This window comes from Lytechinus pictus, chromosome 5 (assembly GCF_037042905.1).
Source record: "Lytechinus pictus isolate F3 Inbred chromosome 5, Lp3.0, whole genome shotgun sequence".
Lineage (NCBI taxonomy): Eukaryota > Metazoa > Echinodermata > Echinoidea > Temnopleuroida > Toxopneustidae > Lytechinus > Lytechinus pictus.
In genome coordinates, this window is record NC_087249.1 from 7,309,888 (window position 1) to 7,335,668 (window position 25,781).

Below are 25,781 nucleotides of genomic sequence, written 5' to 3' on the forward strand. Positions count from 1 at the left end.
AATATCACTGATTTATTGAGGCATCAAAATCTCATGAACCAAAAGCATTTCTGTTTTAGACATAGTCATAAAGTATTCGTGGCCGTATGCAGTGGAAGGGCAGTTGCCACCAGAAATTTTGAAAACCTACATTTATCACTGAAAATTTTCACAAAAGTCACCAAGTGCAAAAAGTGGAAATCCTTAAATTTTTATTTTAAAAAGCAAAGCGTCCATGACAAGCTTGGTCGCTTCACTTTCTCGCTTTAAACTTTCTTTGGACATGTTGGAAAACAAATTCTGCATACCGCTATGAAGTATTTCACAAGTGTTTCTTTTTTTACCTCTTCTCAAAGAGCAAAACGGGAATTAATGAGGATCGGTCTCAATTGAAAGAAGAAATAATTTTTGATCGAGGACATTTTTTAAACGATATTTTAAACAATGTAGATTTGTTTCTCATGTATCCGGAATATCACTAATTCCTAAGTTTTCGTCCGCTTTCTGGGGGCAATTATACATTGATGGATCAGAGGGAGATGACTCAAGATTGATTTAAATAGTCATCTATCATATTCGTTTCAGTCTCTGTATCTCCATTTTCAAATAATCACCGTAAAAACAAACATATACAGATATAGAAATATACAAAACAGATTAAACGTCATAAGAAATATTTCAATAATGATATCGTAGAAACATGATTGGTACATGAATATAGGGGTCTGATAGGGGGGGGGGGGGCCATGGGACGGGAGAATGCTCATATACATTCATTCTTTAAATTTGCATAGTTGTTACGTCTTGTTTTATTATTTGCTTTATAGCTGCATATATAAGTTGTTGAAATGTTATTTTTGCATGAGTTCGGATTATGTCTCTTTTTTTATACAATTTGCCTGCTATGTTTATTACACTGTTATTTAATTTGTGTATTGCACTGTTGCAATTATCATTTTGTTCTATATTTTCTTGATTATGTATGTATGAAATTTATTTGAATGAATAATAAAGATCACTACAAAACAAAAAATATAGCGTTGTTGCAATATGGATAATTGCATATTACCATATGAAAATGTAAATGAAAATAGAGGACTTACTAAAAAGTAGAGCTTGTACACCTCAAAAACTCTGGTGTTGATTTAACACCAGCCCGGAATATATATATTTCAACACCAGAGAAGTGTTAAACAACACCAGTTTCGTTTTGGTCTAACACCAGATAGGTGTTTATACAACACAAATTAGTAACAAAACAGCATCGGTTTGATCCCAAACTGGTGTTGTCTCAATACTTCTCTGGTGTGGACATAATAGATTCCGGGCTGGTATTAAATCAACACCGGAGTTTTTGCAGTGTATTGTTAAAACGGCTTTGTGACATCACATCGGGTTATCGGGTTGGGTCGCCGGGCAATCACTAAACCCGATCATTCGAGAAAAGGGCACACTCATTTCCTGAAACGCCGTCGGATCCAATTTACCCGACCATTCGAGAAAGGGCACCCTAAATTTCCGAAAGGTCGGGTCAAGTCTACCCGATGTAAACTGGACGCGACGTTTCGAGAATTTAGGGGACCCTTTTCTCTAATGGTTGGGTATACGATGTGACGACACAAGCCTTGATAAATCCACTTTAACATGTTAAACATAATTGGAGTAATCTTCAACATTGAAAAAAAAGGTAATCGTGATCACTGAGGAAGTAAAGGAAATAGGGTTCTTGAAAAAAGAGGGGAAAAGGTTTTCTAGTGAAAAAAAAAGAAGAAGAAAAGATGAAGGCAAAAAGATAATAGTGTCTATAGCAGTAGAAGGGAAAGCGAAATGAAATCGAGTATCAAATATCGTGGGGAAAAAGAAAGATGAAAGATTTTCAGTATGCCCAAGTGTCAGTCCCGGCTAAAGTTCTATAGCGCTTTTCCACGAAGCAGATATCACCGCGTTCTACTTCTTGTCATCGGCGAAATGAGAACTGTACGATGGCGGGGGCGACGATCTCGGCGCCACTTTCGACGAGGGAATAATGGTCTGCACTGGACGCGTCCTGTTTCGACAACGAGAGCAGAAGAAGGCGATCAAGGCCCAAGCACTCTCGAAGATTTCGAAGACGGTGATGACCGAGAGGCCAAGCCAAAGACCAAGCTGGCCGCCGATGTCACTCAGAAGATCGGGGATCTGTATGAAACAGTTAAAGGGGTGAAAAAAGCAAAACTATCATTGTAATAATGATATTTTGATATTCCTATTCGTAAGTAATCATAAGAATATGCTTTAAGGGATGGTCCGGGCCTAATACATAGAGTAGAATTCACTGAGCAAAATGCCGGAAATTTCATCAAAATCGGATAACAAATAATAAAGTTATTGAAGTTTAAAGTTTAGCAATATTTTGTGAAAACAGTCGTCATGAATATTCATTAGGTGGGCTGATGATGTCACAATCATCTCCACTTTCCGCTTTCTTATGTTATTACATAAAATCATAATTTTTCATTATTTCATACTCGTGTGAATAATATGTCTCCCTTATAATGAAATAAGTTGCAGCAATAAATATCTAATGCACTAAATCAGTTGTCAATCGAATTTTTCTAGTTCTTGGAGGAAAAAAATTGAATAAACCTAAGTTCATATAATAAAATACAAAACAACAAGTGGGGATGAGACATCATCAGCCCACCTAATGAATATTCATGACGACTGTTTTCACAAAATATTGCTAAACTTAAAAATTCAATAACTTTGTTATTTGTTATCCGATTTTGATGAAATTTTCGGCATTTTGCTCAGTGAATTCTACTCTATTTATTAAGCTATAAATTCTTTCAGCCCGGACCATCCCTTTAATGATTTATTATTAGGTGATTTCTCAAATAAGTATACACACTTTCCAGCCCACTGATCTCTCCCCTAGTGGAGAGATCAGTGTTCCAGCCCCTATATCCATGATATAACCACAGACATGACAGAGTGAGTTCCTTTCCCGGCGGCGAGTTGGCTCTCCTTATCCTACAGCGCTTGTATCGGTTCTATGTATGTTCGATTATGCTGAATAAACAACAATTGTAATGGTGATGATGATGATAACATTAATAATAATAATAACAAGTGGAACGCCTCTGGCAGTCTCGCCTGCATTACGCGATTCGATATAGCAGCAGTGTTGACTTTGTAAACAGCTATAGAATAATTATTCACAAAAGAAACCTTTCATATGATAATAAAATACTATGTCCATTGACCCAACATGACCTTGACCATGATCATGTGACCTAAGACATGTGCAAAACATATTTGATTACCCTTATGTCTATGTTTCATGAACTATATGTGTAGATCCATAAACTTTTAAAGTTATGATGACAATTCCACAAATACCCCCAACATTATCAAAGTTCGTTGACCCTAAATGACCTTTGACCTTGATCGTGTGACCTAAAACAGGATGTTCAGGGATACACTATCACCCTTATGTCTAAGTTTCATGAACTAGGTCCATATACTTTCCAAGTTATGACAACATTTCAGAAACTTAACCTTGGTTAAGATTTCAATGTTGACGACGCCGACGTCGCCACCGCCGTCGCCGTCAGAAAAGCGGCGTCTATAGTCTCGCTCTGCTATGCAGGCTCCTCAAGTTGATTTGCCTGTTCTGATTATTCAATTTCTTGACATTAACCTATAAATATGCCTTGGATCGGACATAAGCATAAATCAAAATCATATTTTCATGTCACGTTGTCAGTAATATAAATGTTTAATTGGTTCTTAAATTGCGAGAAGCTAAATGACTGGATGAATATTATGAAGCATTTACTTCAGTGCTCTTTCTTTTATAAAAGGACATTGGGAAGTTCAAATTAAAACCTACCGTATATGCCTTATCCTGACGAATGTATTCGTAGTTGAATTCGTCGAAGTAAATCTCTACCTTAGCCATATTACTCCTGATGATGGAAAGAAAATAAAGAACAAATATAAAACAGAAAATTAAAGTAAATTAAAGTATCGTCTTTTCTGAAGTCTTAATAGGAATAAACAGATGCAAAAATGCCTACTTTATTTTAAAGAATCACCTCTCTGTGTATTAAGGGCAAATTCTATCCCAAGAACGAGTTAATTTAGATTTGGAAAGTAAAAAAAACACAACAAAAACGAACTACAACCATGACAACCGTATAATGTTGAAAATGGGATGCGAAGTGAGAGAGATATAACGGGTGAGTCTAAGACATCACACATTAACACTCACAATGTCTTTTGTATTTAGATTTTTCCTTCTCTACATAATAACGAATATTAATTAGCCACCGACCCCAAGTATATTAATAAAAAAGGGGGCGACAATTATCACGATCTAAGGATGGTCATTAACTGAGAGGTGCAATTCCATTCTATTATTGTAAAAAATAATTCTGAAATCATATTATAGAAGAAAAAAAACTTTATTTACCTTGTCCAGTCAGATGGGGTTTGGCCTCTGACCTGTTCCCTCATCTCCGCATTACATTTTGTCATCTTTTCAAAAAGCTTCCTCTGTGAAAGTAGCAGCAAAGAGGGCCAAAATATGCGGTTATACTATACTGCGTGGTTGCCTAGCAACTAGCACTGGCCCGGTGTTAAGAATTGCATCAATTTCCATTACTATCTTACTGTTATTCTCTTATCGGGTGATCGAAATAAATGTGAGGAAACGTGTTTAAAGAGTGGGTTACTTCGAAGAGGAGAGGACGTGGGCAGGGGCCGCGGAACCGGAGGGACCTGGGGGCTTCAGCCCCCATTTTTTCCTCCAAAACCGTGTACAGAAACATTACTTTATTATCTGAATGAAATTTTTGCAAATTTTCCAATCAAGTGTAAGTTTATTGGTCATTTAATTTTTTTTTCTTCAGCCGTTAGAGTTAAAATTTGGCATTGTTTCGTATTCTAGCGCACTCTCTCGGCTATTTTTCACAAAAGTGGCCAATTGATCACCAATCTTACAAATATATTGGATTGGATGTCAAAACGAGCTTATCATGGGGGCATTTGGAGCATTTTCATATTAAAGTTATGATGCCCACTAAATCCTGATCATAAAAACTGTGACGATCCCCTCTAAAAAAGGTTTACCCTACATTGGGTAAAATGGGAACATGCATGTTGGTTGGGTAAAAAGATACCTAATATTTTGTTACTTTTACGCAATGTTCCGTTGAAATAGCCCAATATGGAGTAAAAAAACCTACCCAGCAAATATGCATGACTGTTCCCTTTCTACCCAATATTGGGTAAAATTTTACTCAGTGTTTTTAGAGTGTAGAAAAGTCATAAAGGTATGGTCTAGAACTAACTTTTTTTTTGGGGGGAGGGGGGGATTAATATGTTTTTCCTTTTCCCGACTGTGTGTATGTTTATCTTACCTCATAATTATCAGAAGGCCAAGTGGCTGAACTTATTGTTGGCAAGTAGTTGATATCACTGGAAATGAAGGAAATATATAAATTTGGCGTTTTCTGTTACACACTCCGATACATTATAATACAAAGTTGAAACTGTGGAGACAAATTACATTATCGCATTGAAATGTATTAATCTTAAAGATATACACACCTCAGTTCGAGTACAGAATCAACTATGAGCAGGGTGTTCGAAAAAACCCCGATAATAAATCAATAGATTAAATAATCAGTTATTCCATTGCAATTAATTGGTCTACTTCTAAATCGTTTTAAAATATTTTTTTTACTCGCAAGATGACACAGAAAAAGATTATTTAACAGATGACTAATTACATACAAAAATGCGCTCACCCCCTTTTCCTACTTTGTGAAAAATTATGCCATTGATGGACAAAATTTTAACATTGGAATATCGTTCATGATATAGATAATTGAATAGACGTGATTGACAGTCAACCTATTATTATATATCACAAGATTACTCACTGGCAAGCTGTTGGACACTCACAACCCAGTCTTCCGACAAAATACATGCGCTCGATCCGTTCAAGACAGGCAGTTTCTAAATTTCAAAGAAAGTTAACAAGCAGTGATTTAACAAGCATGACACATGGCGGCGATCCCGGATAATGTTCATTTGTACCCAGCTGACCCGGGGGGGGGGGGGGGGGGGGGGCACTTCCATTGACGAGTGGATACCATGCGCGACCATGGGGTCTCGAAAAGCACCCTAAACACGTATTTTCCATATTCTGAAAATGCACCCCTTAACAAGTATTGGCGTGTGAAACCCTACCCTTAACAAGTATTGGGAACAAAACGATACTCTTGGCAAGTATTCCCCGAAATAAACCCCTAAACAAGTACAGGAATATTTTGTTGTCACAGGTCCTTCGGTCGTTGGTTTACCTTTACACATCAATTTTGGTTTAGTACGACCCCAAGCTACACACCTCGTGCAAATCGGACTCTAAACACGTAGTGTTGGGGCAAAAAGGACATCCTTCATAAAACATTTTAATTTTGTTTTATCATCCCCGCAAATTTGACCCTAAACACGTAACTTTCCTAGCGAAAGAGGTACCCTTTTTTCATTATTTTTGTGTTTTTGACACCCTTATCACGTTACGTACGTAACGTGCCCTATCTTGATAAAGACATCCTTTTTACGTGTTCTTTTGGTCGCGCATGGTATCCACTCGTCAATGAAAGTGGCCCCTCGGGCCAGCTGATTAGTATTCCATTGAGGAATTTGAAAATGCTGTAGACCTACATTTTACTTGCGTAAATCCGGTCCGAACAGTGGGGGATGATAGCAATATATTGACCTGAAAATTCAAAGTTTTTGGGACACACCCACACCAATGGCTATGTATACGGGGGTATATATAACGTTGTACATCATACAACAATCTTCCAGTTAAAGGCCTATCAGTATTTTTTTTTAAAATCGATTTCTATATTGTACTGGATTTGTTGTGATATAAAGTAATGAATGACAGTCAATATTAATACAGGGGCCGCGGAAGCGGGGGGGGGGGGGGCTTCAGCCCCCACTTTTTCCAAAACCATGTACAAAATTGTAAAAATTACCATACGATTGTGATTTTTTGCATGGTCAGCCCCCCACTTTGAAAACCGTTCCGCGGCCCCTGCAATATGCGCGCGAGTGAGGCGAGCTAGCAAATTTTAAGTTCTTGGAAGACAAAATGGTGTCCAAAAACCTCTTTCAAGTGGTGTGTATCCATCACATCACGTGCAATGTATATAAGTAGGCGTATGGAGGATGTAGGGATGCCATTCCCCCCCCCCCCATCCGAAAAGTGGGGGGGGGGGATATATCCCCCTCCGGTATTTACGCCCGTGGAATTTAATGTTCATAATAACGTGTTCAAAGTGCCAAGTTTCATTTTCATATTCTTTCCTCCTCGGTCATCACATTCATTTTCAGGATTACATGAGTTCCGTTTGCAACCTCCCCCAAGCATTTTTATTTACCATGCAAAACATTTTTTAAGTATAGCCAGTGTTTCCACAGATCCAAAACAATTTCCCGAAATTCATAGACATTTCCTGGAATTTTCAAGTGTGATTTTTAAACGAAAATCGGGCAATAATACAGCAAGCCTGAATTTGGTCCAAGTGACCCGAAAATCAAGGAATTTAACATTTTTTGTTCACGCCCTCTTTAAAAATAGGAACAAAATTACGAAATGCAAGCGCGGAGCGTGAGCTAAATTTTTTTAGCTACGTATCGAGGTAAACAATTATTTAAATATAACATGAATATTAAATTTGCATTTAATTTTTGTTTAATTGTAATTTTCGGATTACCCGGAATTACCTGGATTTTTTTCATTACCCGAAAATAACCTGAAAATGATCCGGGTTACCCGCAATTCGGGTAATTTTCTCAAGTGGAAACTAAGTAGAGCAATAACTTTCGCTTTTTCCTTTGCTGGTCGAATTTCGTATGTCATTCCAAAGTCCAAAGTTCACACTTCTCGAATTGAAGTAAATTAGCACAACTATAATCGCCATGTTGTTTGTATTATCTACTTGCAAGTTTTACTTTTGGACTGATATTGTATCCACAAAATTATCACTTATCGGAGATTTAATGAAGTCGGCTTTATTTGTGACTTACAAAGTCCAACGTTCACACTTCTCGAATTGAAGTAAATTAGCACAACTATAATCGCCATGTTGTTTGTATTATCTACTTACAAGTTTTACTTTTGAACTGATATTGTATCCACAAAATTATCACTTATCGGAGATTTAATGAAGTCGGCTTTATTTGTGACTTGCAAAGATAAAGACAACTCATTTGTGTGTAGTGAGGATTATTGTGTTGTGTTGCGGTGGATTGATTTTCAACACGGAAGTAAGTCTTGATAATGATAATTTTGTATAAGTAGTCTACCATTAATTATTGTGATTGTGTAGGACTGTTATTTTGACATTTGGTTTCCTTTTATAGTTTAGTTATTTATAGTTCCAGTTTTGGTATTTTGTTCAGCTTTGTTTACATTCTTGATGCTTCTGTTGTCATCCATTTCCATTTGACCCTAAAACCTGCTTCTTCCGTCATTCCTTTCCTATTCAGATGTGTTCATTCATTACATTCTCACATCTGATTATTTTGTTCAACATTCTTATTATGTAATTATCCCAACATCTTATTCATCTTCATCCACTATCTCTTATTGGTTATTTTCATAAATTAGACTCTTCCACTTTTAGTTGGTTCCTCCATTCTCTAAATTGATTGGTTAATATTTACTTAATTTGAATATATGTAAATTGTAGATATGATTTGAATTCTGATGTGGCAAAGCAGCACATCCATTAACCCCCACAATTGCATGGCCGGGGATTCACAACTAAAAGAAATATACAGAACATTCTCCTTTTACCAAAAAAAACAGCAATCCATTGAATAACTCATCCTCATTACTTATCTAAAAGTGCACCTCTTTTCCAAAGAAATTACCGATTCAGAATATCATTTCATTACAGACCTGTTTATTTATGTACCAGTGCCACAGTCAGAAGTTACCAAAGTCTCTCCAATTTTGTACCATTCATATCAAACTAGAAATTTTGACAACTACCCCCAACCAAATTATTCAAATTGTACTTCAATTCAACTTAATGAACTTACCAACACATCTTTTTCTTCCTTTATTTTCTGAAGTGCATAGAGACATTTTTATTATGTGTTTTGCGCTACATAAAAACTGACTATTATTATCATCATTATTATATATTAACATTATCATTATTATTATCATCATTTTATTATCATTATTATTTTATCATTATTATTGTTATTATTATTATTACATTTGAAAAATCTTGATGGAGGGGTGTGCATTCTTTGGTAATGACCCTTTCAAAGTTGCACCAACGCAAACAAACTACGAACTTACGAAGTATTTTTTTTCTTTGATTTTGATCTTTATTCTCTCTACTCATAGCCTCCTTAATCCTTATCTTCTTTTACAGGAAAATAAATCGACATGGCATCTAAATTTGGCTCAATACAGGGCGCCTTTTGTGAAGAAGCCGACTGTGAAACGATTGCTGATGTGACTTTTTATGTGAAGGAAGACAAGAAGAAACAACTCTGCCATTCGTGCGCCTTGAAAAAAGAGTGCCTCGGAATACCCAGAAAAGGCGGGCTTCGTCTGTATTGCGAGAAACATGATAAAATTATGGAGCTATATTGCAAGACTCATGGTAAAGCTTTGTGTGTTCCGTGCGCTGTGATTGACCATCATGAAAAACCTTGCATACGTCAGGATATAGAGGACGCCCTCCTGGAAATCAGAGCAAATCTCAGCATCCTCCAGAAAACGGCGACCAACAAATTAGAGCTATCTGGAGTCAATGGGGGTGAGATTCTTCAAAGTAGACAAGTCGCTGACGAACATTTGCAAACTATTCAGAGTGTGGTCGATTACGAAATCGAAGGGGCTATTGAAAGTGACAGAACAAAGGAAAAGGTAGACGCTGATAAAATCGACCAGGAGATCGACGCGAGAAACCAACAGTTACGCGAGGAGATTCAAGATATCGAGAATAAAATTCAAAATAACAATGAGGAGAGAGAAAAGCGACATGAAGAAAATTGTTTAATTGCAGAGAAAAGACGACAACCGATTTATGACAAACAACGCGTTCTTCATGCTGACATTCAGAACATCGCTCAGAGGGTCGAGAAAAAGATTGGAGAGCTTGAGAAATCATGGCAAGACGACAAAAAATCAACAGAGAAAGCAAAACAGACACTGGACAGAGTTCTTGAAGACGATAAAAATGTTGTCATAGATGGACATCGTGTGCATGCATCAGTGAGTGAGGAACTAAAGAAGTTACTGAATGAGGGTGAGGTGAAACAAATGAATCGTGTTGTATCAGGTGTGAGGTTTGTGAAGGGTACCGGGAGAGGGCGGTATGATGGAAGAATTGATGGATATGATGGTGAATGGAAGCTTATGGATACCCGAAACATCACAGATGACATCACATTCCCGCGCATTGTAGGATGTATAGATGAATATAAGGTAATGATTAATGGAATGGCTAGTGAAGTGCACACCTACATGTTAGATTTGTACAGTAAAAACATTCAGAGAGTCATAAGCGGCAGTGATACATCCTGGGTTATCTCATGTGCAGCGCTGGATGATGGCAAGGTAGTATGTGGTAGATACATCGATGGCTGTGCAGGAGACAATTTGCATGGGTGCATCAGTGTATACGACAGACAGTGGAATCACATCAATGACGTCACAATACCAAGAAACACGACCCGGAATGATACATGGGTGGATATTGCAGCTGATCGGGATCATGGGATGGTCATCGCTGTTGAGAGGGGTCAGTCTAAGATATACGTGATCAACCCAGATGATGGTGATATTACCAACACTATCACGTGTAAAGAAAAGATAATAATGAACGATGTGCTACCATCAGGTCAAATCATCGCCCAACCTTGGCTAAGAGATCGCAGAGCGCTCATCATCGACAGAGATGGTGGTCAAAGGGAAATCTACCACAGTGATGTCATCTTGAATGTGTGCGTTGATCGTATGACAGACGCCCTCTACGTCGTGACTTCGGATGACGAGAGAAACAGGTCGTGCGTGGTTGATCAGGTAATGAGTAATGGTGAAATGAAGAAGAGAAGAGTAACACTATTCCCTATATCAGCTAGAACACTGAATAGATTCAACCACCTTCTCGCATCTCGGGTGACAATGACGTCATCAGGGAATATGATATCATGTGATGGAGATAATATTCTCATATTCAACAAGCTATTTACCCTCTAAATCCATGACAGATGAATTTTGATACACTGCAAAAACGCCGGTGTTAATTAACACCGGCGTTTTTGCAGTGTACTGAACAATTGGGAAGCGTATCCCCGTCTACGTCTTATCTTTGTATATTTTGTGTTTATGCTTTCGAAAGATATCGTGGTTTGTGTTTTTACATTTTTATACAATTTTTTTTAATAACAAACTGCAAAGCTACCTTTTTATTATAGTAACAAAAAATATATTACCGGGTGAGCACTACCACATTATTATTCATTTCATTCCATTGTGTGATTAATTTCATTCCTCATCAATCAGTTTAGATCTGACATTCAAGCCATCTCATCACCTCGCATTCACCATTAGCCCATTGTCTGCTGATTTATTGGAAATGCTTGTTTTCCAGCGATCCGTCGAATTAATCAAATGTTTAATCAATTAATCATGTTTTTATGCAACTTTTTCTCCGTCGACCTTGCGTCAATCATATTTTTCGCATAAGGTATCACACACTCTAAAAAAAACGAAGAGCTAATTTAGCTCTTAAAGAGCGTTATATAGTGACTGCACTTCGGAGTGCTGATTTTTCTCGTCCAAATTTGAACTAGACAAATCAGCACTCCGAAGTGCAGTCAATATACACGCTCTTTTAAGAGCTACATGTAAATTAGTTTTTCGTTTTTTAAAGTATAATATGAAAGAAGAAAAAATGAACATTTTACTAATATGAACCTTTTTTTAATTTTTAGAATAGATAGCAATTAAAGTCAGGAAAATTCACTTTCCATTGTTCTAACTCAGTCATCATGCGTGTATTATGAACGTTGGGGTTGGCTTCATGAGGGGAAGCATATCTTGTCATTGATGTACATCTCATGATGCAAATTCATGATTATAATGGCAAAGCATTACATAGAATTACGGTTTCTTCTTTTTTCTGGGACGCACTATCTAAATCGTTCTTGTTTGAAATTGTCAGTAATATAACATAAGATATAAAAAAAAAAATATGTATATAGCACTTTATATCACCACGATTATATGATTGTAAATAGAGTAAATAACGTATGGAATTAGGAAGTGATTATAATGTAAACTTTATGGTATCGCGTTGTGAAGAAAATACTTTTAGTTGTGGCTGATCATTGTAGCCGTTTAATGATGATAATAATATGGTCGTTTTATCATGTTCATATCGAGCAGTCACTACATGCATACTCTACTGCGCTAGGCCCGGATACTAGGTAATCATTACCCTGGCTTGAGGCGGGAGCTGAGCCGCCATATAGGCGTTTAAGCATTCAACAAATTAATCCTATACCAGTTACCCATTCACCTCACCTGAGTTGGGTGCAGCACAATGTGGGTATTTTTTTGCAGAAGGAAAACACGCCATGGCTGGGATTTGAACCCACGTCCCTCACATGGGCCGCGGAACGGTTTTCAAAGTGGGGGGGGGGGCTGACCATGCAAAAAAATCACAATCCTATGGTCATTTTTTACATTTTTGTACACGGTTTTGAAAAAAGTGGGGGGCTGAAGCCCCCCAAGCCCCCCCCCCGCTTCACAACATGTTTGAATACAAAAGCTGCCAAAGCTGTAATTGTACATATATACTTTTTCACAAATTTTGTATAATTTGACCCATACATGTACTGTACCTTTATAGCAATAGCTTTAATCCACACTCTTAAAACAAATTAGTCAAATTGACTAGAAAAGTAGTCAGCTGGGTGCAACTGATATGCATATCATAATTATGCTAGTCACATTTCTGACATTATATTCTAGTTAGAAATAACTGTGTTCTAGTAAAATACGACTAGAAAATAGTCAAACATGACTAGGATAACAGTTGCACCCAGCTGACCCTATTAACTAGTCATTTTTGACTGATTTGTTTTTAGAGTGCAGATCGGTTTCCAAAAGGGGTACCAGAGGAGAGAATGTCACACATAATAATAATAATAATAATAACGGCATATTTACCCAGGGTAGACACTTCAGTTCCGAAAACTGTTCTCCCAGCGGGCCCAGCTATTATTATTACCCCGGCTTTAGCACGGCTACCTTGATCGGGCGCTCGAGCATTCGAGGAATTTTTTCCTACCGGGTACCCATTCACCTCACCTGGGTCGAGTGCGGCACAATGTGCATGAATAAATATCTTGTTGAAGGAAATTACGCCTTGGCTGGGATTCAAACCCACGACCCTCTGTTTCAAAGTCCGGAGACTAATCCACTGGGCCATAACGCTCCACTATGGCTATTCTTGTGCAGTTTGACACAGCCCCCCCCCCCACTCCTTCACCTTCTTCCGATCCGCGTCTGGATAAGGACAATGGATAAGAGAATTGGAGTCAGAACGTTTTCTAACTGGACCGTGTCGATATACGTGTATATTTGCATAAAAATGAAATATAATTCACTGCTAAACTGGTTTGTTGGTTTGATGTATATGCCTACCATTATTTAGTTTCAGTGCAAACAATCTAGCTGATTCATTTATTCATGTTGTTATTATTGTTACTTTTCTCTTCAAGCTTCCTACGGTATCACTATTTCTTTAATTGTCACATTATTAAGTTATACTATGTCATTGGTGTTCCTCTTTATATATTTATCATCAAATTTTGGTTATTTTGAATTATTATACGATTAGAACGTCAAATAGTATTATGAACGATTTAACTACGATATTTCTGTTTATTTCCGAGTCTTAAAATTGAAAAATATTTGCCCTTTGCAACCTTTATTTTATTTAGGGATGGGGTGGGGGTCCTGCACTGCAGATTCTCACTCCTCCCACCCGTGATTATCATCATCCTTTTGGTATTCTGTTTTATTTAATTATATTTAATTTGATTTGAGCCTAGTATAATTTACATTTTTTTAAATCGTGTTAAAGAAACTTTCAACAAAAAAAAGAAAACATATAATTTAATTTCCTATGCTATTAGAGGTCAATTATTGTTTTGAATATGTATCGAATATGTTTTAGGGTTCAACGTTCAACATGAAAATTGTTAACCATAATTTTTCAAGAATGTGACCTTAGTATCTTTAATGTTTCTTAACTATTATCTGTAAGGGGCCCACTATATTTCTATCTATATATCTTTCTCTCTATATTTCGTATTTATTTATATATTATATATTGGATTTGTAACTTTGTGTTTCACTGTAATTGTCCACTTCAGTGTTTGTTTTGTAAAATTGAAAATGATCCAATATGTGTGGATTTTGATCAATAAATTTTGAAACTTTGTATACTCTCATCTGACGTGATCAATGTTTCTTGGGGGTAATCAGGGAGAAAGGGAGGGGTGGTATAGATAGGGAGATAGTCAGAGGGGAGGGGTAGGGAGATGGAAAGTGAGGGTTGGAGCTGGAAAATGTCAAGATAAACACAGAGAGGTATATAAGGAAGGGTGCATGCCGAAAGGGGTGGCATAGAATGAGGGGGGGGGGGGGGGGGTAATGGGAACAGAAAGGGAGGGGAAGTGGCATAGGTAGTAAGATATATAAATGTGTCCTGTTCAGAATGACAAAATGTGGTTGTACACTTTTCATGTATTATATTATCTTGCGCTTTGCGCTCGCATTGTTTTTTTAGAGGGATGCATTATGATGTTCATAAATTTCTGCAAGAGTGGTTTTAAAAAATGTTCTCTTTTGATTCTTTAGCGAGATGTCCCAGATATGATGTTTGATGCTAGCGATTACAAAATGTGCTGAAAATGTCCCATTTTCAGGTCAATTTATCTACAAATTTCAGCTCGCGCTTTGCAGTCGAATTGCCGGTATTGGTTTATAAATGAGACATGTTCTGGAGATATATATGTTCACGATTACAATTGTGCTTTAAACTGCTCAAGTTTCAGGTCAATATATCAAAATTCAAATCTTTGCTTTCAGTAAACCCTCACACACACTCAATTCACTTTCTCAAACACCCACACATTAGCATCCCCTTATCCGCCACTATACCCCCCCCCCCCAGTCTAGTCTGCTGTGCAAACCCTTCACTCGAGTTAAATGGTCTGAATCCAAAGACTACAATGACTTGCGTCCTAAATGCCCTCTCGCTCAGAATTGAAACAATAAGTTTTATTATGCGCTAGTCTTTGCGTGAAGACCCACTTGTTGATCATACTTTCAATCAGGGTCTGTGCCTGCAGACTTTAACCCGTGCCCGATAAAAATGAAAAAAATATACAAATCGTCATTTCTATCCTCGGTATGTTTTGTGTTTTAGAATGTATTTCAAGGTTCATTTTTTATCAGTATCTTGATGAGACTTACCTACATCACTGTCAATATCACAAGGAAAGAAGGTACCGTTACTGTAGAGAGGGCTTGGGAAGGAAGGGTCGCTACAGCCGCACTCGTCTATCACAGCATACTGGTAACAACTTTGCTCACAGGTCTTTTTAAAATGATAAAAAACAAGAACAAACAAAATCATTACAGAAATTAAGAAATGAAGTATAACTCTCGTAGGATCTCGGCAAAGCAGCTTTCCGCCGCACTAACGCCAAGATGGCATGAATTATAACCAATTACATAAGAAACATTTATATTTAAGTTAATCAGTCATACCGCCCTTTCACATAGTTAAAAAAAATCATAATTTGAATGATGATTCCAGTGAAAAATAAGGCTAAGGACGATTTTTTTTTAGCACGTGTGAAATCAAACTAGAATCACGAACGTTAATCACAATCACGAATTCAAATTCTACTCCGTGAGAAGAACTCCAGTTAAGTTTCACCCAAATCACAGTTTTCGAGTGAGCGTGTGAAAGGTCCGATGATTCTAAAGACGAATTGCAGTCATCATTACAATGATGATTCAAGATTCACGTGTGAAAAGGACCGTAGTCGACATAAATTATTCTTGAGCGTTGGGCTTTGGCCTTATTGTTTAAATATGATGGCCGAGCGGGGATTCGAACTCACAACCTCACAATCGTGAGTCCAATGCTCTAACCACTAGACCACACGGCCCCCCAAATCAATCTTACAATTTTATTCTTAAGAAATAAGATGACGGACATATGAAATACAAATCGCAATATTTATGCTTTGCCCTTGCATCTTCCTTTTGTGCATAAATACCATACGGCCAGTTGTGCATTTCATTAAGTGTGTATTAAGTCGGCCCACGATAGGAAGATAATATGAAAAATTAAGAAAAAAATATCTGCTGATTAAAAGATGACATAAATGTTATCTATGCGCAAGGATAATGTGGTAGGGTTTTTTATTCTTTAAATTTGACGTCGTGCTTGGTGGCGCCTGGTACTCAGCGCACTGTTTGAGCAACAATTATTAACGTCATTGAATCAATGCCATTTTCAGGCATTATCAAACTGACATGTTAATCGTGGAAAAATACGATTTTAAGCGACAAGCATCAATTATTAGGAACACAATAATTTTGATGATTGTGTATATTTCATTCATTTCATTTATTGGTTTTTGCAACATTTTTCATAACAACATTCTGGACAAGAAAATACATATCTGAAATTTGACATCAAGATAATGAACAATAGTTTTGTATATAAATCATCAAATATATATCATATATTAATGAAAAATATTAAGTGGTATTTTCTGTTACACAATAAATAGGATGGTTGCAAGGGTCGTCACAAAAGCAAAGCTTGAAAGCGTAACAGCCCTGGAAAATAGCCAAAATAATTAATATACTGTCATAAAACGTGCAAGTGGGGGGCAAGGGAGGGAGATGCTTGGTCCTTAGCATGAAATTTTAGAAAATAACACGTTTTGTTGTTTGATTTTTGATTTATAAATGTTCTAGATAAAAGTCAAGGTCTAATTAAAATAATGATAACAATGATAATGATTTTCTTTTTTTAATTTGTTAGGTATTGGTTTAATTGCAATTCTTTTACAGTTCGTTTAAAGGAATAAAGTGATCTTGTCAGCTTGAGTGAATCTGGCAATGCATTCCAAATATCTGGTCCATGATGTCTTAGTGTTTTATGTGCAAATAGTGTCCTGGGATTGTTTAAGTGAATATTATTGCATGTTCTTGTTGGATATGAGTGTAAATTGTTATTATATGAAAATAAATCCGTGAATCCTGGAGGAAGCATGTCATAATTATATCTATGCATAAATAGTGCTATTTGTAAAGTATTAATATCTATTATCTTAAATATTTTCAGACGATAAAAAAGAGGGTCTGTAGGTGAAAGATATGCAGATTTGGAACAAATTCTTACCGCTTTCTTTTGCAATAAAAGTATATGATCAAGCCTTGTCTTGCAGCTATTCCCCCAAATGAGGTTACAGTAGTGAATATACGGTAAAATCAATGTATTATACAGTGCGTATCAAAATAAAGCACTTTGAAAAAGCACTGGGAATTAAAAAAATATACATTACGTGGGTATTTTTTTTCACATATAATCTTGGGTTTGGGTCTCATCTATCCAATGAAAGTAAAAGTTTTGACAGAATGTTACACCTGAGTGAGTGCTGTCCATTTTTGTAAAGCTCGCATAAATCTGTTTGCGCAGAAATGCTCGTTTTTCACGCTGTGTCAAGGGGAAAGGGCGAAATCAAACTTACCCTGCGAAACATTTCTCATACATTTCCCTTGCATTTTAGTCAATTGAAATAAAACGAAGACATTCAAGCATTTTGTAATAATTTTGCCACCCAAATTAAAATTTCAACACTTAGTAAGCTCACCCTTTACCCTTTTTGTGCCAGCTGGATCTGAGGACATAACTAAATCTGAACAAAAGTTTATATTAGACATCTCCAGCATTTTTTCACTAAGTTTTTATCATTAAAAGTGGGTTTCCATTTCATTTTTCATTTAATACTTGTTTCTCCACACTTTTTTTCAAGCTTGACAATGATTAACAAAATGAAAATCAAGCCTAAGCCATTTCATGTAAATCAGCTCAGTGTGAAGCAAATATCGTCACGATGGCCTCGGTATGTGTGGGAGTGGGATGGGGCGCAATACACTCTTCGAAGTGTTTTGGGCAAGGAAACAAGTTGAAAAAGGTAAAAGATACCTTCAAATCAATTTTACTAGCTAAATTCCACGTGTTCTTCATGATTAAGGTCTACTTTCATTCGCAAAACTATTTCAAAGTTCTGCGCAAATCATTTTTCACTAACTTTTCAAAAGTAAGTGGTGCTCACTCAAGCGGAAACATTTTTCGACAGTTATATCGTCATTTGCTTAAATGGATCTGTACCAATGTTAAAATCTGGAAAAATCTTCAGGAAATTACACATGTATAATTTTATAGGATTTTTTCTAAGTGTAAACTTTTTTTGATACGCACTGTATATCATAACAAGAGATTTTTCTGGTAAGATTTTTTTTAATTTACATAATATTTTAATTCCTTTTGCTACAGAGGAAGACACGTTGCTTATGTGCCGAGTCCATGATAAATGCTTGTCTATTGTGATACCAAGGAATTTTACGTATGCTAAAGGCACATTATCAATTGTTATATCTTGTGTAAAATTTTCATTTCTATGAGATGATGGAAAATGCATAATATGAGTTTTACTTATGTGAAGAGATAACTTATTACATTTAAACCATGATGAAACTTTATTCAATTCTAAATTAATTATATTTATCAATTCTGGTAAGTTCTTGTGAGATATCAAAATATTAGTATCATCGGCGAATAAGATGAAAAAAAGAATGGGAGATGAATTTACTATGTCATTAATGTATACTGAAAATAACAAAGGTCCCAGAATAGAACCATGCGGGACGCCGCAATTGATAAACGATACAGGAGATTTAACATCATCGATAGAAACGTATTGCCTATTGGAAAGATAACTCTTAATCCATGACCAAGCAATGCCCCTTATCCCGTAGTTATACAACTTATGAAGTAAAATAGCATGGTCAATGGTATCAAACGCTTTACTTATAGGTCCATAAATAAAGCAATGGTGTGATATTTTTTTGAAAGTGAATTTACAACTTTGTCCAGCAATTTTTTATTGCGAAATCGGTAGAGAATTTTTTCTGAATCCAAACTGGGCTGGTGTAATAATCTTATCAAATGACAAAAAGGAATCCAATCTTTTGTATACAAATTTTTTCTAATATTTTGATATGCATGGCAAGAGGGAAATAGGCCGATAATTTGTAACTTGAGTAGGATCATCTTTTTTTATAAATCGGGATTACTTTGGCTATTTCTAATAGATCAGGCAAGCATCCAGTGGAAAGTGATAAGTTGAAAATATGTTCCAATGGAGAAACAATACATGTTACAATTTGCTTTAACAATTTTGTATTAATGCCATCATAGCCTGTTGACTTTTTGATGTTAAAGCTTGTACTATTTTAATTATTTCATGTCGGTCTGTGGGAGTAAAAAAAACATAGTATTTTGATTTGGCTGGGAGAGATACTCTTTAAAATTCGTATTGTCACTAACTATCTTGGAAGCTAAATTGGGACCGATGTTTGTAAAGAAATGGTTGAATGATTGTGCGATTTCAGCCGGTTGAGATATTTCTATATTGTCTATCTTAAAACTGTCGTTGTTGCTATGTGGTTTGTTTTTGTTAATCAATTTGTTTATAACTTTCCACGTATATAGGCCGGACGCGAATTTTTTTCCCTACTACTCAACTCGAGAACAATCTACCACAAAGTATAAAACAAGCAGATTCAACAAAGAAATTCAAATCCATGTTAAAAACCTACTTTTTCATTAAATAGCCTTTTCCGTTCGCATGTGAAACCCCTCACAGTCCACTGTGAACTATACAATTAATTATTATTTTTTGCTGAAATTCCTTCTCTCTTTCTATTTTTCCCAGGCGCTTATTATAGAGACATGTTTTGTGATAAGCGCTATACACAAATAATGTTAATTATTATTATCATTGTTATTATTATTACGACTTTTCCTTCGCCTTTTTATCTTTGCGTACCAGAAATACGATGTTCCGGAGTCTTTGAACGAGGTTACAAGACTTTGACTTGTACGCCATATTGTTCTAAGTCTCGACGGTCTCTTTTTGTTTTATGTAAAAGGAGATTTAATTTCTTATTAAGTTCTTGCCTATTTTGGTATTCGAACCCTCAACCTCGTCATTGTAAGCACAAATTGTCGCCAAATGACTTTATAGCTTGATGATATAATGAATATTCATAATGTGTAGGGGAGACTGGGGACAATTGTAACAAAATTTATTAAATTTGAATTATCACCTTTATCAAAGCTAAATACCTGCTCAAACTTAAATAAAACGAAAGATTCATATCTTGGTCTGAAATATGAATAGGTTTGGATGAAGTTAAACGATTAATTTAGAAGCTGTAATCATTTGAAAACAAGAGGTCAAGTGTTACAATTGCCCCACAACACGGGGTAATTGTAACACACCTATGGGGCAATTATTGGAACACGTGATATTGCAACAATCTTATTCATCCCATACTAATTAAAAACAAATTATATTCTACTATCTACAACACCCACACCTGCACCTGCATTGCACCCACTTGATCAGTAAATATCAATCTTAGTCAAAAACCTTTTTTATGAGGCCGCCATCAATTTCAAGCTTTAAACCGCTCACGATGGCGGTCTCCTGCGTTCATTAGTAAATGTTGTTTTTTTATTATTAAAAAGTGAAGTATATGCTTTTTTTGTTCTTATTATGTATTATGATTAGATTGTATACATTATGGATTATTTTGTATATCGTAAACAATGTAAATACTTTTGATAATGTATTATTGTGAACGCGGAAATAAAAATAAAACAAACAAAACAAACAAACATTCCGTTTTCCTTTATCAAAGTTTATGCACTGGACAGACGCAAGATTTTTTACATTTTAATCTTAAACAACATTAGCCCCGTATATAAGAAAACACGACAATGCTTGACCCATTTACATCATATTTTCCACTTGCTATTATTATGGGGAACGTTTTGACTGTTTTTTTTTTCAAGGTTGTTGTGGCTTCACCCTAACTGTAGAACTATACATCAATTTCTATGCAGGCTTTAAATAATTAATATGTACCTGCCCAGCATCTCTTTAAATGGAAGATTGTGGTAAAACACTTCACAGTGTTTTTTTCTATACTTTAATGCATTCTTTTACTAATGAAGTGATATCATTTCTTAAAGATTGTGATAATGAAAGCTTTGTCTAAGAAATGCCACTTTTCCGACAAAAAATCAATGTTTCTTTACCCTGTTAACAAACAACAAACTATCAAATCCCGAATTACTGGTTTATTCAGAAATCATTTGTACGAAAGACACGCCCCCTCTTATAATGCTAGGTAATAGAAATATATATCAATGCCTAACATATAAGGGTATATTGGGCATTTTTACTACCTGTTTGTATATAATACTGAATTTTCGCTCTGTACAATTTCATGTTATTCAGCCTTTCGCTGCGAATTTGATTTCATTATAATAAATATAATTTATCCCTATCTATTGGATAGATACGTTCAAAATTATTATCTCTCATGTCTGAGCTTATAGAAAAGGTTTTCCTTGTAAACAAAGCATTATGATAGACAAAACACTATCATGTTTTAGCTTATCGATGAGGTGTGTTCTATGCTTTTATTTCCAATTACCTACATGACCTATAGGCCCTATTATACCGCTCAGATTTACAATTTTGACATTAGAAGAACCTATAATAGTACACACTCTCCTCGTGTTTTTAACTTATTCTTTTCTAGTTAACACCTTGGTCACATTTGCTCTACAGCGGCCGTACGGCGAGTCGAAAACAGCCGTTTTATTAATTTCGATTCAAACCACTATATGTATAAATGTATAACAAAATGTTAAAACGGCTGTTTTCGACTCGCCGTACGGCCGCCGTAGAGCAAATGTGACCAAGGTATAAGTGATTATGAAAACCAGAAAAAGCACAAAAACACTGAAGGTGGTACAATGTTTATGCACTGGACTGATGCAAGATTTTTTACATTTTAATCTTAAACAACATTAGCCACGTATATAAGAAAACACGACAATGCTTGACCCATTTACATCATATTTTCCACTTGCTATTATTATGGGGAACGTTTTGACTGTTTTTTTTATTCAAGGTTGTTGTGGCTTCACCCTAACTGTAGAACTATACATCAATTTCTATGCGGGCTTTAAATAATTAATATGTACCTGCCCAGCACCTCTTTAAATGGAAGATTGTGGTAAAACACTTCACAGTGTTTTTTTCTATACTTTAATGCATTCTTTTACTAATGAAGTGATATTATTTCTTAAAGATTGTGAAATGAAAGCTGTGTCTAAGAAATGACACTTTTCCGACAAAAAAATCATTGTTTCTTTACCCTGTTAACAAACTATAAAATCCCGAATTACTGTTTTATTCAGAAATCATTTGTACGAAAGACACGCCCCCTCTTATACTCTCTCTACATAATGCTAGGTAATAGAAATATATATCAATGCCTAACATATAGGGGTATATTGGGCATTTTTACTAACTGTTTGTATATAATACTGAATTTTCGCTCTGTACAAATTCATGTTATTCAGCCTTTCGCTGCGAATTTGATTTCATTATAATAAATATAATTTATCCCTATCTATTGGATAGATGCGTTCAAAATTATTATCTCTCATGTCTGAGCTTATAGAAAAGGTTTTCCTTGTAAACAAAGCATTATGATAGACAAAACACTATCATGTTTTAGCTTATCGATGAGGTGTGTTCTATGCTTTTATTTCCAATTACCTACATGACCTATAGGCCCTATTATACCGCTCAGATTTACAATTTTGACATTAGAAGAACCTATAATAGTACACACTCTCCTCGTGTTTTTAACTTATTCTTTTCTAGTTAACACCTTGGTCACATTTGCTCTACAGCGGCCGTACGGCGAGTCGAAAACAGCCGTTTTATTAATTTCGATTCAAACCACTATATGTATAAATGTATAACAAAATGTTAAAACGGCTGTTTTCGACTCGCCGTACGGCCGCCGTAGAGCAAATGTGACCAAGGTATAAGTGATTATGAAATCCAGAAAAAGCACAAAAACACTGAAGGTGGTACAATGTTTATGCACTGGACAGATGCAAGATTTTTTACATTTTAATCTTAAACAACATTAGCCACGTATATAAGAAAACACGACAATGTTTGACCCATTTACATCATATTTTCCACTTGCTATTATTATGGGGAACGTTTTGACTGTTTTTTTTATTCAAGGTTGTTGTGGCTTCACCCTAACTGTAGAACTATACATCAATTTCTATGCGGGCTTTAAATAATTAATATGTACCTGCCCAGCATCTCTTTAAATGGAAGATTGTGGTAAAACACTTCACAGTGTTTTTTTCTATACTTTAATGCATTCTTTTACTAATGAAGTGATATTATTTCTTAAAGATTGTGAAATGAAAGCTGTGTCTAAGAAATGACACTTTTCCGACAAAAAATCATGGTTTCTTTACCCTGTTAACAAACTATAAAATCCCGAATTACTGTTTTATTCAGAAATCATTTGTACGAAAGACACGCCCCCTCTTATACTCTCTCTACATAATGCTAGGTAATAGAAATATATATCAATGCCTAACATATAGGGGTATATTGGGCATTTTTACTAACTGTTTGTATATAATACTGAATTTTCGCTCTGTACAAATTCATGTTATTCAGCCTTTCGCTGCGAATTTGATTTCATTATGATAAATATAATTTATCCCTATATCTATTGGATAGATGCGTTCAAAATTATTATCTCTCATGTCTGAGCTTATAGAAAAGGTTTTCCTTGTAAAACAAAGCATTATGATAGACAAAACACTATCATGTTTTAGCTTATCGATGAGGTGTGTTCTATGCTTTTATTTCCAATTACCTACATGACCTATAGGCCCTATTATACCGCTCAGATTTACAATTTTGACATTAGAAAAACCTATAATAGTACACATACTCTCCTCGTGTTTTTAACTTATTCTTTTCTAGTTAACACCTTGGTCACATTTGCTCTACAGCGGCCGTACGGCGAGTCGAAAACAGCCGTTTTATTAATTTCGATTCAAACCACTATATGTATAAATGTATAACAAAATGTTAAAACGGCTGTTTTCGACTCGCCGTACGACCGCCGTAGAGCGAATGTGACCAAGGTATAAGTGATTATGAAAACCAGAAAAAGCACAAAAACACTGAAGGTTTTGATTACAACTAAACAAATAATACCCAAACTTTATCAAGTTATGCAGACATGGGCGGAAATCCCAGGGGGGACAGGGGGGACGTGTCCCCCCTACCAAAAATAGTAGGGGGGACACAATATCAAATGTCCCCCCTACTATTTTGGTCTTTTATGATGGAGAAAAATTCATCATTCACATTCGAAATAATACGTGTATTTTGGACTAAATGACCTTACATTTTTGGCGAAAACCTTTGTTTTTTTTGCTTGTCAAATTTTCCAGAGTGAATAAAATAAGATGAGGGGAAAACTTGGAAAATAAAAAGAATCTTTCATGTCACTATATAAAATTTTCGCTCGCGCTTCGCGCTCGCATTGCCTGTTAGGTGATTTTTCAATATGGAGCTTAAATATCATGTTTGGAAGTCAATATACATTATACATTTCACCTCTGAAATCAAACTTTCATTATTTTGTGTGATTTACAAACGGATTTTAAAAAAAGTGATCTGTAAAAGTTACAGCTTTTATGGTCTGAATATTGACATTTTCTACTCGCACTGAGCGCTCGCAAAATTCGATTTATTCAGTACCTATTATTTTTGTGTATTCCATTTAGTTTGAAAATATCCCTTTTCAAGTCTGATTGTCAAACGTAGCAGATAGTGCTACTCGTATTTTGATTGGCGATTTATGTATGTCTCAATATTGATTTTCATGACAGTTTATCAAAGATTTTGGCTGGCGATTTGCGCTCGCATTGATGGTTAAAATGTTTTAACTGATGCATTCTATTCCTAATTACAAAAGTGCTTGAAATTTCCAGTTTTCAGGCCATAATATCATCAGATTTCTCGCCCGCATTATGCATTAATAAATAAGATATCAATTTAATTATTAAATTGTCCCTTTTGTTTCATCTTGCGCTTAGTAAGAGGAATAGGAAGATAGTCATCATTTTCATATGACTTGTCCTAAGGATGTCCCGGTCCTATGTTAAAACTCAAATAATAATGAAAAATATCAGCTCTTTATTAAGTGTGATCCATATCCACCTCACAATTTTCCTACAAAGTGCTTGAAATATATAGCTGAAATTGACTCTTTTTTCAGATCAGAATATCAAATAGTTTAAGCTCGCGCTCGCTGATAGATGTGTAAAATGCCGAGATTCTAGGTCTAAATCTGAAACACGCTCATGTTTATTCAGATATTCATTTTGTTCTCTATTTAAATCATTATCCAGTTTCAGATCACAATATCAAAAATTTTCTGCTCGCGCTTTGTGCTCGCATTATTA

The 25,781-nt window shown here is 35.6% G+C and overlaps 2 protein-coding genes across 2 annotated transcripts in view; one reads left to right on the forward strand and one right to left on the reverse strand.

The window, feature by feature from the left end:
- Positions 1-25,781, reverse strand: part of LOC129261869 (amiloride-sensitive sodium channel subunit beta-like) — a 39,704-nt gene continuing 13,923 nt past the window's right edge. Inside the window, exons 9-14 of the mRNA XM_064099307.1 lie at positions 15,563-15,686; positions 5,910-5,985; positions 5,385-5,442; positions 4,436-4,518; positions 3,854-3,929; positions 1-2,157 (exon numbers count right to left, since the gene is read on the reverse strand). Coding sequence (XP_063955377.1) covers positions 1,927-2,157; positions 3,854-3,929; positions 4,436-4,518; positions 5,385-5,442; positions 5,910-5,985; positions 15,563-15,686 — 648 coding nt within the window. The 3' untranslated portion in view covers positions 1-1,926. The remainder of the gene's footprint in view (positions 2,158-3,853; positions 3,930-4,435; positions 4,519-5,384; positions 5,443-5,909; positions 5,986-15,562; positions 15,687-25,781) is intronic.
- On the forward strand, positions 9,449-11,269 carry LOC129262487 (uncharacterized). Its single transcript, XM_054900611.2, has one exon. The coding sequence runs from the start codon at positions 9,449-9,451 to the stop codon at positions 11,267-11,269; it is 1,821 nt and encodes a 606-aa protein (XP_054756586.2).

Excerpts from the sequence above, each read along its gene's own strand:
- LOC129262487 (XM_054900611.2), top strand. The coding sequence starts at position 9,449 with ATGGCATCTAAATTTGGCTCAATACAGGGCGCCTTTTGTGAAGAAGCC.